The sequence below is a fragment of the Octopus sinensis genome, linkage group LG2 (assembly GCF_006345805.1).
Source record: "Octopus sinensis linkage group LG2, ASM634580v1, whole genome shotgun sequence".
NCBI lineage: Eukaryota > Metazoa > Mollusca > Cephalopoda > Octopoda > Octopodidae > Octopus > Octopus sinensis.
In genome coordinates this window covers 167345017-167360016 of record NC_042998.1, presented here as the reverse complement: position 1 = coordinate 167360016, position 15000 = coordinate 167345017, and the positions used below count along the sequence as shown (strand labels likewise).

Here is a 15000-nt window from a genome sequence, read left to right as displayed (position 1 = left end):
TTCTTACAACATACAGCCACGCCAGCATCTGAAACTAATTACAGCATGTAGGTTCCCGAAGCAATCACTCATCTAAGTACTAATTAGACTCGGCGTTGCTTAACTTCGGTGATCAGACGAGAACCGATCTTTTCAGTATGATAAAGGTAGTGTTTGAAATATTTTTATTGTTATTGCTTAGCTCCAGGTCCATTTTGATCTAGGAAATCTACAGTAACAGACGACATCCATTTGACCATCACATACTACAAGGAGTATGTGATTACCCAGACGATTGTCAAATTTCTAAATTGATGTGTGTGTGTGTGTGTGTTGCATTGATTCGTTGTAAACAGAGAAATAATAAAACATTAACGATCATGGAGTGTTTCTCCAAACGAAAATAAATAAAAGTCAAATAAGAAATAAATAAGAATAATTCAAATAAAAATATAACTGGATTTATAATTAATGTGATAAACCTCTCCAACATTGACAATCAACAAGGAAATATGTAGTGAATGTCAAACCAGTACGGTGCGTTGAAAATGATACAAAGCCAAAAATGTGTTTTGTAGTAAGGCATTAAGATACTCGTACGCACGTACGTACCTTAGTAAATAATTTCTTCTCTTTAAATATCTACAACTTCGTATAACTGACACTGGTGAATAATGACTACAATAATGATGATGATGATGATGATGATGATGATGGTGGTGGTAATGATGATGTATTTTAACTATTCTCAAGGTCAGTGTTTGTACGGTCATTATAGTAGTACATAATGTTCATACTAAATAGTGACATTGCAAACTTGACACCGACAATATTTCAGCTGAAACAGAAAACTTGATATTCTAAGGAGGTGATTGTGGTGGATACCCCCATTTCTATAGCGTACAAATTGGGTAACAATTTGGAAAGGAATAGTTCGTTTCTTTACACAGTGAACATTTAGAAATAGCATAAAGGTCCCTAAATATTAATTTTATTATTAAGTAAATGGAGTTAGTCGGCACCATCACTGTTTTCTCGCATTACTCGCACACGACGACAAATAAGTAGGTAACATGCGAAATTGCTGAATCTCAGTATTTTTCGGTATTTGACGTAAAGGGGCGTAACTAAACACCAGAAAATATTTAGACCTGCATTCTAGGGCAAGAAAACAATATTTTGATTCTGAGCCAAAGTTCTTTCGGTTCTCTTGCAGCAAGTCTAGGGACCATCTTGAGGCTCTTTCACTAAAATACGTATCCATAATGGGGCAGGTGATCGTATAGAAATCATATATGAATTATAGAATTAGAAAGAAAAAAAATAATATAGCTATGTGATTAAGAAGTTCGCTTCTCAACCGTGTTGTTTCGGGTTCAGTTTCAGTGCGTGGTACCTCGTATTTATTAAGATCCGAGCAGATCATTAGCTGGAGGATGAATTTGGTAAACGGAAACTGTGTGAAGCTAGTCGTGCGTACATGTCTCTGTGTGTATATATACACACATGTGTATATGCGTACGCATGCATGTCTTTCGCTTTATCTCCTACCACCGTTTAAAAACCGGCGTTTGTTTACTTTCGTTTCCTTAACTTAGCGCTTTGGCAAAAGGGACGAATTAATGGGGGCAAGCTGTTTGACTAAATCCTCCAACGCGGTGCCCTAGCATGGTTGCAGTTTAGCGATTGAAACTAGTAAAAGAATAAAAGAAGAGAAAAAGAACAGCTGTAATAGATTAAAATATGTAGTGTTATTGCTTAAATTTAATTCAGTGAGAACTCTTTCGACGTACGAGTATTCAAACCTCTAATTATAGACTATTAGAGAAAATCATATCTAAATTTCTCATAAATATTTGCACAAGGCCAACAAAGTTAGGGGATGAATGTAACTCGATTACATCGCTCCAGGCACTTGTTTTATCGAATCCAAAAGGCACACTCGATCTCGGCAAAATATGGACTCAGAAGGTAAAGCGCCTAAAGACATACCGCTAAGCATTTTGTTGACCTCAGTAAAATGTCTATTTCGTTACTACCCACAAGGGGCCAAACAAGGACAGACAAACGGATTAAGTCGATTATATCGACCCCAGTGCGTAACTGGTACTTATTTAATCGACCCCGAAAGGCTGAAAGGCAAAGTCGCCCTCGGCGGAATTTGAACTCAGGACGTAACGGCAGACGAAATATGGCGACGCATTTCGCCCGACGTGCTAACGTTTCTGCCAGCCTGCCGCCTTTGCCAGTTCGATGCCTATATGTGGTAGTTAAGGTATTTATTGATGAATGAAATGAAATGTTATGCGTGTTCTTGAAAATATGAGAATCCGTGACCGAATTTTAATATTGGGTCTTTTATATCATAACACCCTGTTATGTTTCGAGGAAGATGCACTTTCATGAGAGTCTATTATGAACTCACCACTTACAAGGCTGTGGGATTTGCAAAGAGAGAGAGAGAGAGTGAGAGAGAGAGAGAGCGAGAGAGAGAGAGAGAGAGAGAGAGAAGAGGGAGAGAGAGACAAAGCGTGAGAGAGAGAAAGGGCTAGGCGGGGAAAATGGATGTTATGATATATTTGGAAGGGACACAAGAGTTGAGTGCAATATAAGATATATTAAAGTTTGTAAGATGTGTGTATTGATGCGTTTCTGATTTCGAGTAGTTTTCTATATATATTTATAGGTATATGGATCAATGTGTGAGAATGTTTACTGGTTGAAAAGAAAATGAAAAAGAAAATATCAAACTGACAGCTTTCAAAAATAGTACAAAAAAGAGAAAATAAGACAGGAGGGAAAGAGAGTGAGGGGGTAAAGTGAATGAGAAGAAGAAGGAAGAGGAGAGAAGAAGAAGAAGAAGAAGAAGAAGAGAAGGAGGAGGAAGCAGAAGAGGAAGTAGAGGAAGTGGAGGAATAAGGGAAACAAAGAGGAGGCGAAGACGACGACGAAGAAGAAGAGGAAGAAAAAGAAGAAGGAGGAGGAGGAGTGGGACGAGAAGAAGAAGAAGAAGAAGAAGGAGGAGGAGGAGGAGAAGAAGAAGAAGAATGAGGAGGAGGAGGAGGAGAAGAAGAAGAAGAAGAAGGAGAAGAAGAAGGAGAAGAAGAAGGAGAAGAAGGAGGAGGAGAAGAAGAAGGCACCCAAAGTAGCGAGGTAGGGGGTCAGAGGAAAAAGTTGTTTAACGATGAAAATTAAGTGTAAATTTTAATCTTAGTCGATATTTTAATACAAAATGAGCAAGACGATTTCCCTTGGGAAAATTACAAAATATCACCAAATAAACACCTTTAAGAAAATCAGCTATTTTTATCATACCAGCAAACAATTGTTCTCTCTATTTAGAAAGTCCCACAAGTGAACGTTAAACAAGCTTTGTCTATTAAGTGAACTTATTGTGTATTTCTTAGGCGATCAAAGTAGCTATTTTTGTGGCTTTTTACGACTTGGTTTTATGGTTGTTTAGTTTGGCTTGAGTAATGCAACAGGTTCCAACGCAACAATATATATATATATTATATATACATAGGTACCTTACACACAGCTCCCTTTACAAACACATATATATGAACATACGCACGCACGCGCACATACATATTCACACATAAATACATATATATCTACACGTATATGTACACACACATACAAGCACACATAAACACTTGTATAAAAGTACTTATATAACTCTTTCGCTTCTTCATCCTCTCTTATTCTTTCTACTGTTCACTCATGCTCTCTTCATATATATATATATATAATTGCGGCGCCCCAGCATGGCCACAGCTCGTGAGCTGAAACTAGATAAAATGAAAATGAAAAAATGATATATATATATATATCAATAGATAGATAGATAAAACTTACTTGGAAAAGGATGCGTGACATTCGATCATATAATAATACAAATAATATATAAATATATGCATATATACTTACATACATGTACATACCTACATATATATGTGTATATATATACATACATATATGGGTAAAGGACACTATAGTTATAAGGACACTATAGTTATAACTATAGTGTCCTGTACCCATATATGCGTGTACATGTACATATATATGTAGGTATGTACATGTATGTATGTATATATGCATATATTTATATATTATTTATATCATATATATATATATATATATATATATATATATATATATATATATATATATATATATGGCTGTGTGGTAAGTAGCTTGCTAACCAACCACATGGTTCCGGGTTCAGTCCCACTGCGTGGCACCTTCGGCAAGTGTCTTCTGCTATAGCCTCGGGCCGACCAATGCCTTGTGAGTGGATTTGGTAGATGGAAACTGAAAGAAGCCTGTCGTATATATGTATATATATATATATATGTATGTGTGTGTATTTGTTTGTGTGTCTGTGTTTGTCCCCTAGCAAGGCTTGACAACCGATGCTGGTGTGTTTACGTCCCCGTCACTTAGCGGTTCGGCAAAAGAGACCGATAGAATAAGTACTGGGCTTACAAAGAATAAGTCGCGGGGTCGATTTGCTCGACTAAAAGGCGGTGCTCCAGCATGGCCGCAGTCAAATGACTGAAACAAGTAAAAGAGTAAAAGAGTATATATATATAATATATATATAATATATATATAAAGAGAGAGAGAGAGAGAGGAAGGAGAGAGAGAGCAATGAGAAAATGGATCAATAGGTGGTTCATCAACTTTTAGACATTATATTACGTCATCTTATTTATTTATATATATATATGCATGCCTACGTGGTAAGAAGCTTGCTTCCCGACTGCGTGGTTCCGGGTTCAGTCCTACGGCGTGGTACCTTGGGCAAGTGTTTTCTACTATAGCCTCGGACTGACCAAAGCCTTGTCAGCGGATTTGGTAAGACGAAAACTAAAAGAAGCCCGTCGTGTGTGTGTGTATATATATATATATGTTTGTGTGTGTGTGTGTGTCCCAACATCGCTTGACAACTGACGCTGGTGTGTTTACGTCCCCGTAAGCTAGCAGTTCGGCAAAAGACACCAATAGAATAAGTACTGGGCTTACAAAAGAATAATTCCTGGGGTCGATTTGCCCGACTAAAGGCGGTGCTCCAGCATGGCCGCAATCAAAATGACTGAAAGAAGTAAAAGAATAAAAGAATAATAGATGGAACAAAAACGCAATAGAGGACAATAAAACATTCGGACAGACAGACGATCAAAGGCGGACAAGAGAAACAACAATTAGGACAGGAATGAAAAGGACGGGTCGTTCGTGACCTTCTTTCATCAGTCATATATATATGTGTGTGTGTGTGTGTGTGTGTGTGTGTGTGTGTGTGTGTGTGTGTGTGTGTGTGTGTGTGTGTTGTGTGTGTATTTGTGTGTTTGTGTCTGTGTTTGTCCCCCACCACCCCACCATCGCTTGATAACCGTTGTTGGTGTATTTATGTCCCCGTAACTTAGCGGTTCTGCCAAAGGGACGATAGAATAAGTACTAGGGTGACAAGGAATGAGCCCTGGCGCCGATTTGTTCGACTAAAACCTCTAAAGATGATGCTCCAGTCTGGCCGTAGTCAAATGCCTGAAACAAATAAGAGAATATATATATATCTATATATATACATATACATACATACATACATACATACATACATACATATATATATATATATATATATATATATACATATATACATTTTTTTTAATATATACATATATATATATATATTTATAATAAGATATATATATATAATATATATATGTATGTATATATATATATATATATATATATATATATATATATATGTATGTATGTATGTATGTATGTATGTATGTATGTATGTATGTATGTACAACAATTGATCCTATTTTACTTTTCTGCCGTAATTATATCAGATTCAGAGTCGAAGAATATACACCCACCCCAACACGCACTCTCACACTCATACATGCATACAATATTACTTAGACACACACACACACAGACGCACATATTAATCAAAGTGTACAGTACTATACATCCATTGAGCCGAACTTACAAATGGTTTCGCACTGGTTATTAGATAAACAGATATTAGGTACCAGGGTGGTTACCTAACACCACATGCTCTTCAGAGTATAATAATATGAACCTTAATAGTTTGTGTTTTTAGGGACATATCTCCAATCACTGTACAATGCTGCACGTAAAGAATATTCGTTTCTAATTTATTGACTATCACAATCTGGAAGGTGTTTCTGCATTATATATGTATTATATTTGTAATAATTGAATTATATTGTGCACTGTATTGTGTTTTGTTATGTGCATGATCACCCGGTCTTTGGTGCAAAGAAGGTTGGAAACATGATTTACAGTATCGGTACAGCGATGGTATACAGCGTAGTACATTCCTAACATTCAATATTTTCTACAGAAAATTCAGGCGGTGAGCCGGCACAATCGTTGGCACCCCAGGCAAAATGCTTGGCGGCATTTCATCCGTCGTTATGTCCTGAGTTCGAAGGACGCCGAGTACTGGGTCGACGTTATCCACTTATCCTACCCAAGAAATTGCTGGCCTTGTGCCAAAATTTGAAATTAATTCTAAGGACATGTAATTTTATGGAGATGACTTATCATAGAAAACATGGTGGTCAATTGTTGCTGAATGAATCTCCAATCTTCAAACATTAAAACCATTAATTATTTTGAGGTTTGGAATTTATAACAACAGACCGAAGAAATACTTAGCATATGTAAATGTTTATAGTGTACCAATATCAATTCCAATAGTTCAGCAACTACTTCTTCTACTGGTTACAGATGACTATGGTTACAGATTACTGCATTGATTAGCAATGTCATAGAGTTTATCATTATTCGTATTCTTTAACTCTCATACAGGTTCGTATATAATAATATTGAAACATCGTAGTAGCGGTTTAAAAAGCCATGATGAAGGCATGAAATTGAGCGTTGGGTGGATAAAAGTCGTTTCATTTTAAAGAAAACTTATATGCAAATTGGCTTCATTATTACAGAGAACCGGCGAGCTGGCAGAATCGTTAGCACGCCGGGCAGAATCGTTAGCACGCCGGGCGAAATTCTTTGCAGTATTTCGTCTGCCGCTGCGTTCTGAGTTCAAATTCCACCGAGGTCGACTTTGCCTTTCATCCTTTCGGGGTCGATTAAATAAGTACCAGTTACGTACTGGGGTCGATATAATCGACTTAATCCGTTTGTCTGTCCTTGTTTGTCCTCTCTGTGTTTAGCCCTTGTGGGTAGTAAAGAAATAGGTATTTCGTCTGCCGCTACGTTCTGAGTTCAAATTCCACCGAGGTCGACTTTGCCTTTCATCCTTTCGGGGTCGATAAATTAAGTACCAGTTACTCATTGGGGTAGATGTAATCGACTTAATCCGTTTGTCTGTCCTTGTCTGTCCCTTCTGTGTTTAGCCCCTTGTGGGTAGTAAAGAAATAGAAATAGATATTTCGTCTGCCGCTACGTTCTGAGTTCAACTTCCGCCGGGATCGACTTTGCCTTTCATCTTTCGAGATCGATTAAATAAGTACCAGTTACGTATTGGGGTCTATGAAATCGACTAGACCCCTTCCCCAAATTTTAGGCCTTGTGCCTAAAATAGAAAGGATTATTACAGAGAACCGGCGAGTTGGTAGAATAGTTAGCACGGTAGATGAAATGCTTAGCGGTATTTCGCCCATCTTTACGTTCTGAGTTCCAATTCCGCCGAGGTCGACTTTGCATTTCATCTAATCGATTGGCCTCACTCCCCAAACGTTTTAGGCCTTGTGCCTTTAGTAGAAATGAGTAATACAGAGAAGCGGCAAGCTGGCAGAATCGTTACAGTGCCGGGCAAAAGGCTGTCCGATTTTACATTCCGAAGTCAAATTCAGTCGACGTCAGATTTCCGCCGACTTTGCTTTTCATCATTTCTGAGTCGATAATATAAGTACCAATAGAGCACTGGGATCGATGTAATTGAGCTATCTCTACCGCGGAATCTGCTGGCTTTGTGATAAAACTTGAAATCATAATTACAGAAAACCCAGATTAAATAAATTTAGTATTTCTAAACCTTATCACTTTTTTTTTATGTCTTTCATGAACGTACAGCTTCATAGTTGGAGCATACCTGGGTTTACATGGCGTATGAGTCCAATTAGCCCCACCTTAATAAAAGAGGTGTCTGTCCGTAGTAGGGGGTAACCTGTGAATGGTTATCTGCCTCAATTTAGCAGAGTCGATTTGAGAAACATGAAATTAAGTGCTTTACTCAAGGAAACAACGTGCTATATGGGTGTCGAAACCGCCACCTTACGATCGAGAGTCCAAAACCTCTAACCACCAGGCCACACAAACGACATACCTGCAACAACTTGTAAGTACTAGTAGATGTACTTACATTAAACTTTGATGTATCGATTGTTTGCATCAACCTCAGTATATCTAACTGGAACTATATTGACTACTATATATAAAAAAAAAGTTGCATTCTCAATTTCATTGTAGCTGGTTAAATGGGCATGTATGTATGTCATTATTCAGTGTTATTTCAAGATTACTAGCCAATAGAGAGAGAGAGAGGGAGTCGGTTTCTAACCTAGCTCCAAGGAATTTCTAACCTAGATTCATTGGAATTTCAGCAACGATAAGGTAGTTTTGTATGTATGTATATGTGCAGATTTGTATGTTTAGTTTCATATATGTATTCTCATGCATCTAGTTGCATGTCTAGACATGCTCATATATACTTAAATGATAAACTTCTGGAAGGTTTTACAAATTTTTACAGTTCCAGTGAAGGCTTGAAATCAGCTTTCTCTTTCTGGTTTTGAGAAGCCTAATTTCTCAAGATTAGTATTTAGGCAATATGTATGTATGTATGTATGTATGTATGTATGTATGTATGTATGTATGTATGTATGTATGTATGTATGTATGTATGTATGCATGCATGCATGCATGCATGCATGCATGCATGTATGTATATATATATATAAAATACAAAATGGGATAAGAACGCAAAACATCCGGACAGCTAGGTGATACAAAAAGGAACAACAAAACATCCAGATAGATGATACAATGAAAACAAGGACGGGTCATTCGAAGCCCTCTATTCTCAGTCAAGCACCAGATTATCCTCGCAATTTCGGTATGTAAGTATGTATGTATGTATGTATGTCTTAATTTCATGTTTTGTCTTTAATTTCGACATTATTTGAACTTTCTAAGGATGAGGAGGTTCTTTATTGTCTTATGGAATAATGTTAAATTTAATTCAAGTGAAATTGAAGTATTATCGTGAATATTATTAGAGATATAGTTTCATCTAATTATTTTCTCTTTCATGTAAATTACATTTGATATTACCTATAATTCGCCCTATGATTCTGTAGGTGATGCAAAGCACATAGCCCTTTTCCCCATCTTCCATGAGCAACAAATGAAATAGGATAGGAGTAAAAAATTTTCGAAGTTATTCAAACTCCGTACCTTACCGATTTCTGAACGTGTTTCCATGTTTCTTGCTCAATTTTATATACAAATATATATATAAACTATCACCTCTCTCTAAGATATGTCTAAATTTGTAAAAGCTTAATTTATCTGTCTCAAGTTATGCTGTGCTGACGATTCCAAAGGAGGATGAAATAACGTTATACACGGCTACCAACTACTAGAAATTTGAAGAACTATGTAACGTGTAGGCAAAAATAAAGCAAAACATTAAATATATATGCTTTTATTCTTTGATTAAAACATGACAAATTTTCAAATTTGTGTGAGCTTAACTTAATTTAGAAGAGATTGTCTCCCCCATAATAATTAATCAGGAGGAGCACATCATGTATTCAAATACATACGGATTTAAGACAAATGTTTAACCGTGTTCACTTTATTCATGCGTTCATCTGAGAGGGTAAAGAAAACAGACACGTTGCTTTTCAAAGCGAATGGAATACATTAACATTAGTCGAAGTAATATATGTCAAAAATTAACGGCTGACGTTAGGTATGCTGGGTTCTATGAGAGGATCTTTTGTTCTTTTTTGAAGTAAAATTGTTAGTTCTGTTGGTATGTTTTTCTTTTTATATATACGACTTCTATTAAAACTTATTATCAGTTAATTTATCAGTTATTCATTTTCTGGAGGATAACTCTCGTCTGATATTGAATCAAGATGCGACCGCTTGATGTTTCAGACACTGTATTGTTTATTGTTTTGGTTTATATACCTATATATATTAATTCTCATACAAATAAGCACACACACAAATATACGTGTGTATGTATTAATGTATGTATACTTCATTTTTGTAGTAAGTATGTATAGACATTCGTACACACACACACACACACACACACACACACACAGACACACACACACACAGACACACACACACACACACACACAGACACACACACACACACACACACACACGTATGTGTGTATATGGTTATAAAAGTGATGACGAACTAAATCTTTCATATATTCAGGACATGTAAAAAAAAAAGATTGTCTTACTATAGCAATCATAAGGTTGTACATACAACAAAATCCATTGCAAAGCATCCATTCGGTGGTTATGAAATTTTGCTATGGAAAATCAAGTCAGCCCTAAATACTTTAAGGGAATAAATGTTTTATTTTACTATATATAGATACTAGCAAACACACCTGTCCTTTGGACGGTTTAAGTTGCTTTGGTGGTATTTTTTACACTTTGTTCCAGGTGCCCCCTGAGCTCAGCGAGCCGTTTGCTCAGTGGTATCTCCCATGAAGTAAATTTGAAGGAATCAATGTTCAGCGTTGTTGACAGGAAGAATAGATCCTATCCGATGATAGGTTTGGCCTTGAATTTTGAACGTTGGCATATAGGAGTCTACATGAAGGGGTTTGTTACCGAAACTTGTCATCTGGAACGCAGGGTTATAAATGCGAATTTTCTGTATAAATTGCTGCAAATCAGGGTGTTGAACAAGGAGTAAAGAGATGAAAGGTTGAGGAGTGTTTTGCAGGCCAGGCTTAAGACCTTTCCGTTTGAGCAGCATAGGCCACTGGATTCTCCAACCCACCTAAGAGCCTTACAATATGGACATATTACAGACATAGCTCCTGCAACAGTCTCTCGATGGGTGGCGTAATCCTCGACAAGATCATAGTTGAGCGACTTTGATGCCCATCGACTACTCGATGGCTTCCAATAGCCATGGGCAAGAGCCTTCCGGTGAACATTAGACTGAAGTCTCATCATCCGATGGTTTATCGTCATCTGCTAACCGCGTGACAGAAGTGGATGCAGCGTTGCGTGTTCGACGGATAACACTCTCTCCTGGGGTTTCTTCAGCCCTCGTGGCAGAAGTAGATGCAGTTTCGTGTGCCCGACGGATGGAACTCTTTTGTGGGGTTTCTGCAGCCCTTGCGTCTGCAGCAGGCACTCGATAGGTTTCACGCTGCCCTGGAATAGTCGCAGCTCTAGCAGCAGCAGCTCTTTTCAACAGTCTACAAGACCTCCGGTCCTCAGTTTCCTTAACCTGTCAGCGCTGCTGCAGAAAACTTTCTGTCAATACGTGCTCTCTTTTTAGGTGGTATGCTTGTATTATCTGGAGAAGGAAAATGGATTTTAGAGTACCAAGTGATTATCGATTCTTATTATAAGCTAACAAAAGCCTCTTTATTCTGTCTTGCCACATAGCCTGTGCATAAAGTAACAGCGAATGCCGCATAAAGAGAAATTGGTATGGAGCTTTCTGAAAGATACGTTTAGCTTTCGCTAGCGGTAGCACAATTCTTATTTAAAAGTTGTTTCTTTGGGACGAATAATATGTGATTGTTTAAAAAGTCTAGAGTCACAATGCTAAAGCATATTTGAAACTATAGATAACAGTCGAAATGTCATAATGGATGGGTAAATAAGCATCCTTAAAGTGAAACAACGCACTGGTAGGTAAACAAAGTTATTAGCAAATAGATGAGAGGAAATGGAACATCACCTTTCATGTAACTCAGAATAGGTAAAGGTAAGCTTGCCAAAGTTTGATGCAGCTTAAATATATGGAGATTAAGATTGTTTGGTATTGGATATTCATCGCGAACAGTGTTGCTAGTCAATCTGATCACAGTCAAAACTATTCTCTAATGCCATTATGCGACGATATAGATTAAAAAAGTATGGGAGACCCTACATACAAAAAATATGTACATACAACGAATTTGGTAAATATAAACATCTATTTACATGAAAGAAAATTAACGGAGACATAACATGTGTTGTGCTAAAACTAATAGCTAAACAAGATTTTTTTTGATAAATGTTTTAAATTAACATAAACATTTATTTATATGTAAACAAAATGACAGCTTCCAAATCCTGTTTCCTGACAGGATCACCGCACAGATCGACAGTCGAAGTAATTAGAAAGGTATGGAAGACCCTACATACAAAAAACTATGTCCATTTACGTCCGTTTATGCGGGAATTCTGGGCAAAATGTTATAGTGCATGACCATCCTTGGGACATAAGTAATGTGTGTGTAAAGTTTGCAGAAAATCGGTTGAGAATTGTGGAAATGTATGCGTTAGTCATTATACACACATACTGCGATTTATGTATATTACCTATATTGACTACTTCTGTTTGGTACTTGACAGAAATTGCAATTTTTACTCTTCATTATACGAACACTTTGATACAGTTATATCTGTGTATATGTGTCTGTATGCACGTGTGTATCTGTGTTTCTGTAAATGTGTGTATGTGTGGCTGTGTATTCTAAGGAGCATGTATTTGTTTTTCTATTTGTGTAAGTTTGTGTATGTATGTATGTATGTATGTATGTATGTATGTATGTATGCATGTTCCAGTGAGAACAGCAAATGGACGTTTGCTTCTGACTGACACTACTTCTATTCATAAGCGCTGGGTAGAACATTTTTCTGCACTTTTGAATAGACCGTCATCCGCTGACATGAGGACGATAGGAAAAATCGAACACCTTCCAGTGAGAGAAGAGATAGCATTTAAACAAACTCTAAGTGATATTTATTTAGCTGTGAATAAGCTGAATAACAATAAGTTTACAGGGTCTGATGGAATCTGTGCAGAAGTCTTGAAATATGGGGGTAACACAATTTTGAACTCTTAAATATGTTAATTTGTCACTGTTGGAGAACTGAGAAAGAGCTTCAAGACTAGATTGATGCCATTTTAGTCTCCTTGTATAAATCGGGGCCAAAGGATCTGTGTGATAATGTTCGTGGGATTTCGCTTTTGTCTGTGGTTGGAAAGGTACTTGCCCGCATTTTGTTAGAACGTTTAAATACCTTCATACTTCCAAATATAGTGTCTGAGTCTCAGTGTGGTTTTCGTTCCTCCAGGGGCACAGCTGATTGTATCTTTACTATCAGATAATTACAAGGAAAGTGCATTGAACAGAATCTTGCTCTATACCAGTGCTTTGTTGATTTGAGCAAAGCATTCGATACTGTTAATCGAAATGCTCTGTGGCTAAGTCTAAGGAAAATAGGTTGCCCAGAAAAATTTGTAAACATGATCAGGGCTTTGCATCAAGATATGTAAGCTAGAGTTAACTTTGGTGGTAGGCTCTCTGAATCTTTTGCTGTGTGAAATGGAGTAGAGCAAGGAGACCTTGAGGCATCCACCCTCTTTGCAATATACTTTGCTGTTGTGTTGTCACATGCTTTTCAAAATTCTGAGGAGGTTATTTACATAAAATATCGAACAACAGGGAATGTTTTTAATCTGACCAGATTGAAATTCAAAACGAAGGTTTTTACTTCACTCATTAGGGAACTTTTATACGCTGATAATTTTAATCTTGTCAGTCATTTTGAAATAGGTCTGCAATCTCTTGTATCTGCATCTGACTCAGCTTGTGGTGATTTTGACTTAGCCATCAACTTGAAGAAAACAGGTGTAATACATCAACCTGTGTGTGGTACTGTTTGTAATCCCCCTAAAATTCTTGTTAAGGGTAAGTTACTTGAGGTTGTCGATTCGTTCATCTACCTTGGAAGCTCTGTACAAAATGATGGAAATTTTGATACAGAAATACATTTGCGAATTCAAAGGGCAGCAAAAGCATTTGGTGGCTTGGAGTTACATGTTTGGTGCCAGCGACATATAAATAATAATACAAAGCTGGATCTTTACAAATCATTTGTCTTACCATCCCTGTTGTATTCTTGTGAAATATGGACTTGTTATGAAAGGCATTTTAAATTGTTAGAACAATTCCAACAAAAATGCCTTCCTTGCATTTTAAACATTAAATGAAGTTCTTTTACTCCAAACACAGATGTCCTTGCATCTGCAGGCATCACCTCAATTAAAGCTATGATTTTGAAGAAGTAAATGAGATGGTGTGGCCATATTGTTCGAATGGTGGATGAGCGCATGCCGAAACAGATGTTTTATGGTGAGCTTGCAGAGGGAAAACGCTATCGACGTAAACCTACAAAAAAGGTTTAAGACGGCGTAAGGACTACTATGAAGTCACTTGGAATGGATCCAGAAGGCATAGAAACCTTTGCTTCGGATAGACCTGGATGGCGAGCAGAAGTGTGGAGTGGAGTAAAAGTATTTGAAGAGGCCAGGATGACACATGTAAGACTCAAAAGAGATCTAAGGAAGAATGTCACGATCGAGAAGGTGAATGACAATGACCTTTTGTGTTCACAGTTTGTGATACACCATGCCTTTCTTTTGCTGGGCTCAAATCTCATTTGCGAACCCATGGGAAATGAACCTCCACCAACTATTCTGCGTATATGTCTGTGCACACCTTTGAATGCAATGTATGCCAGAAGGCTTGCAAATCTAATGGAGGCCTCAAAAGACATTTTAAGATCCACAAAAATCAGAACTTATCTGCAACTGTTGGTGGTCCAAATCGGATGTGCAATCTATGTAGTTGTCTTTTCAGAATATTGTCTGGTGTTAAAAGCCACATCAAATGCCATGATAGTTCTAAGGTGTAGTTACAGGAGGTGGTCAAATTCTGTTTAAGGAGTAGACAACCA

At 37.3% G+C, this 15000-nt stretch overlaps 1 protein-coding gene across 1 annotated transcript in view; it reads right to left on the bottom strand.

The window, feature by feature from the left end:
- LOC115226680 (keratin, type I cytoskeletal 9-like) overlaps positions 1–11229 on the bottom strand; it is a 66472-nt gene extending 55243 nt beyond the window's left edge. Inside the window, exon 1 of the mRNA XM_029797699.1 lies at positions 11046–11229. Coding sequence (XP_029653559.1) covers positions 11046–11229 — 184 coding nt within the window. The remainder of the gene's footprint in view (positions 1–11045) is intronic.
- Between the last annotated feature and the right edge of the window lie 3771 nt (positions 11230–15000).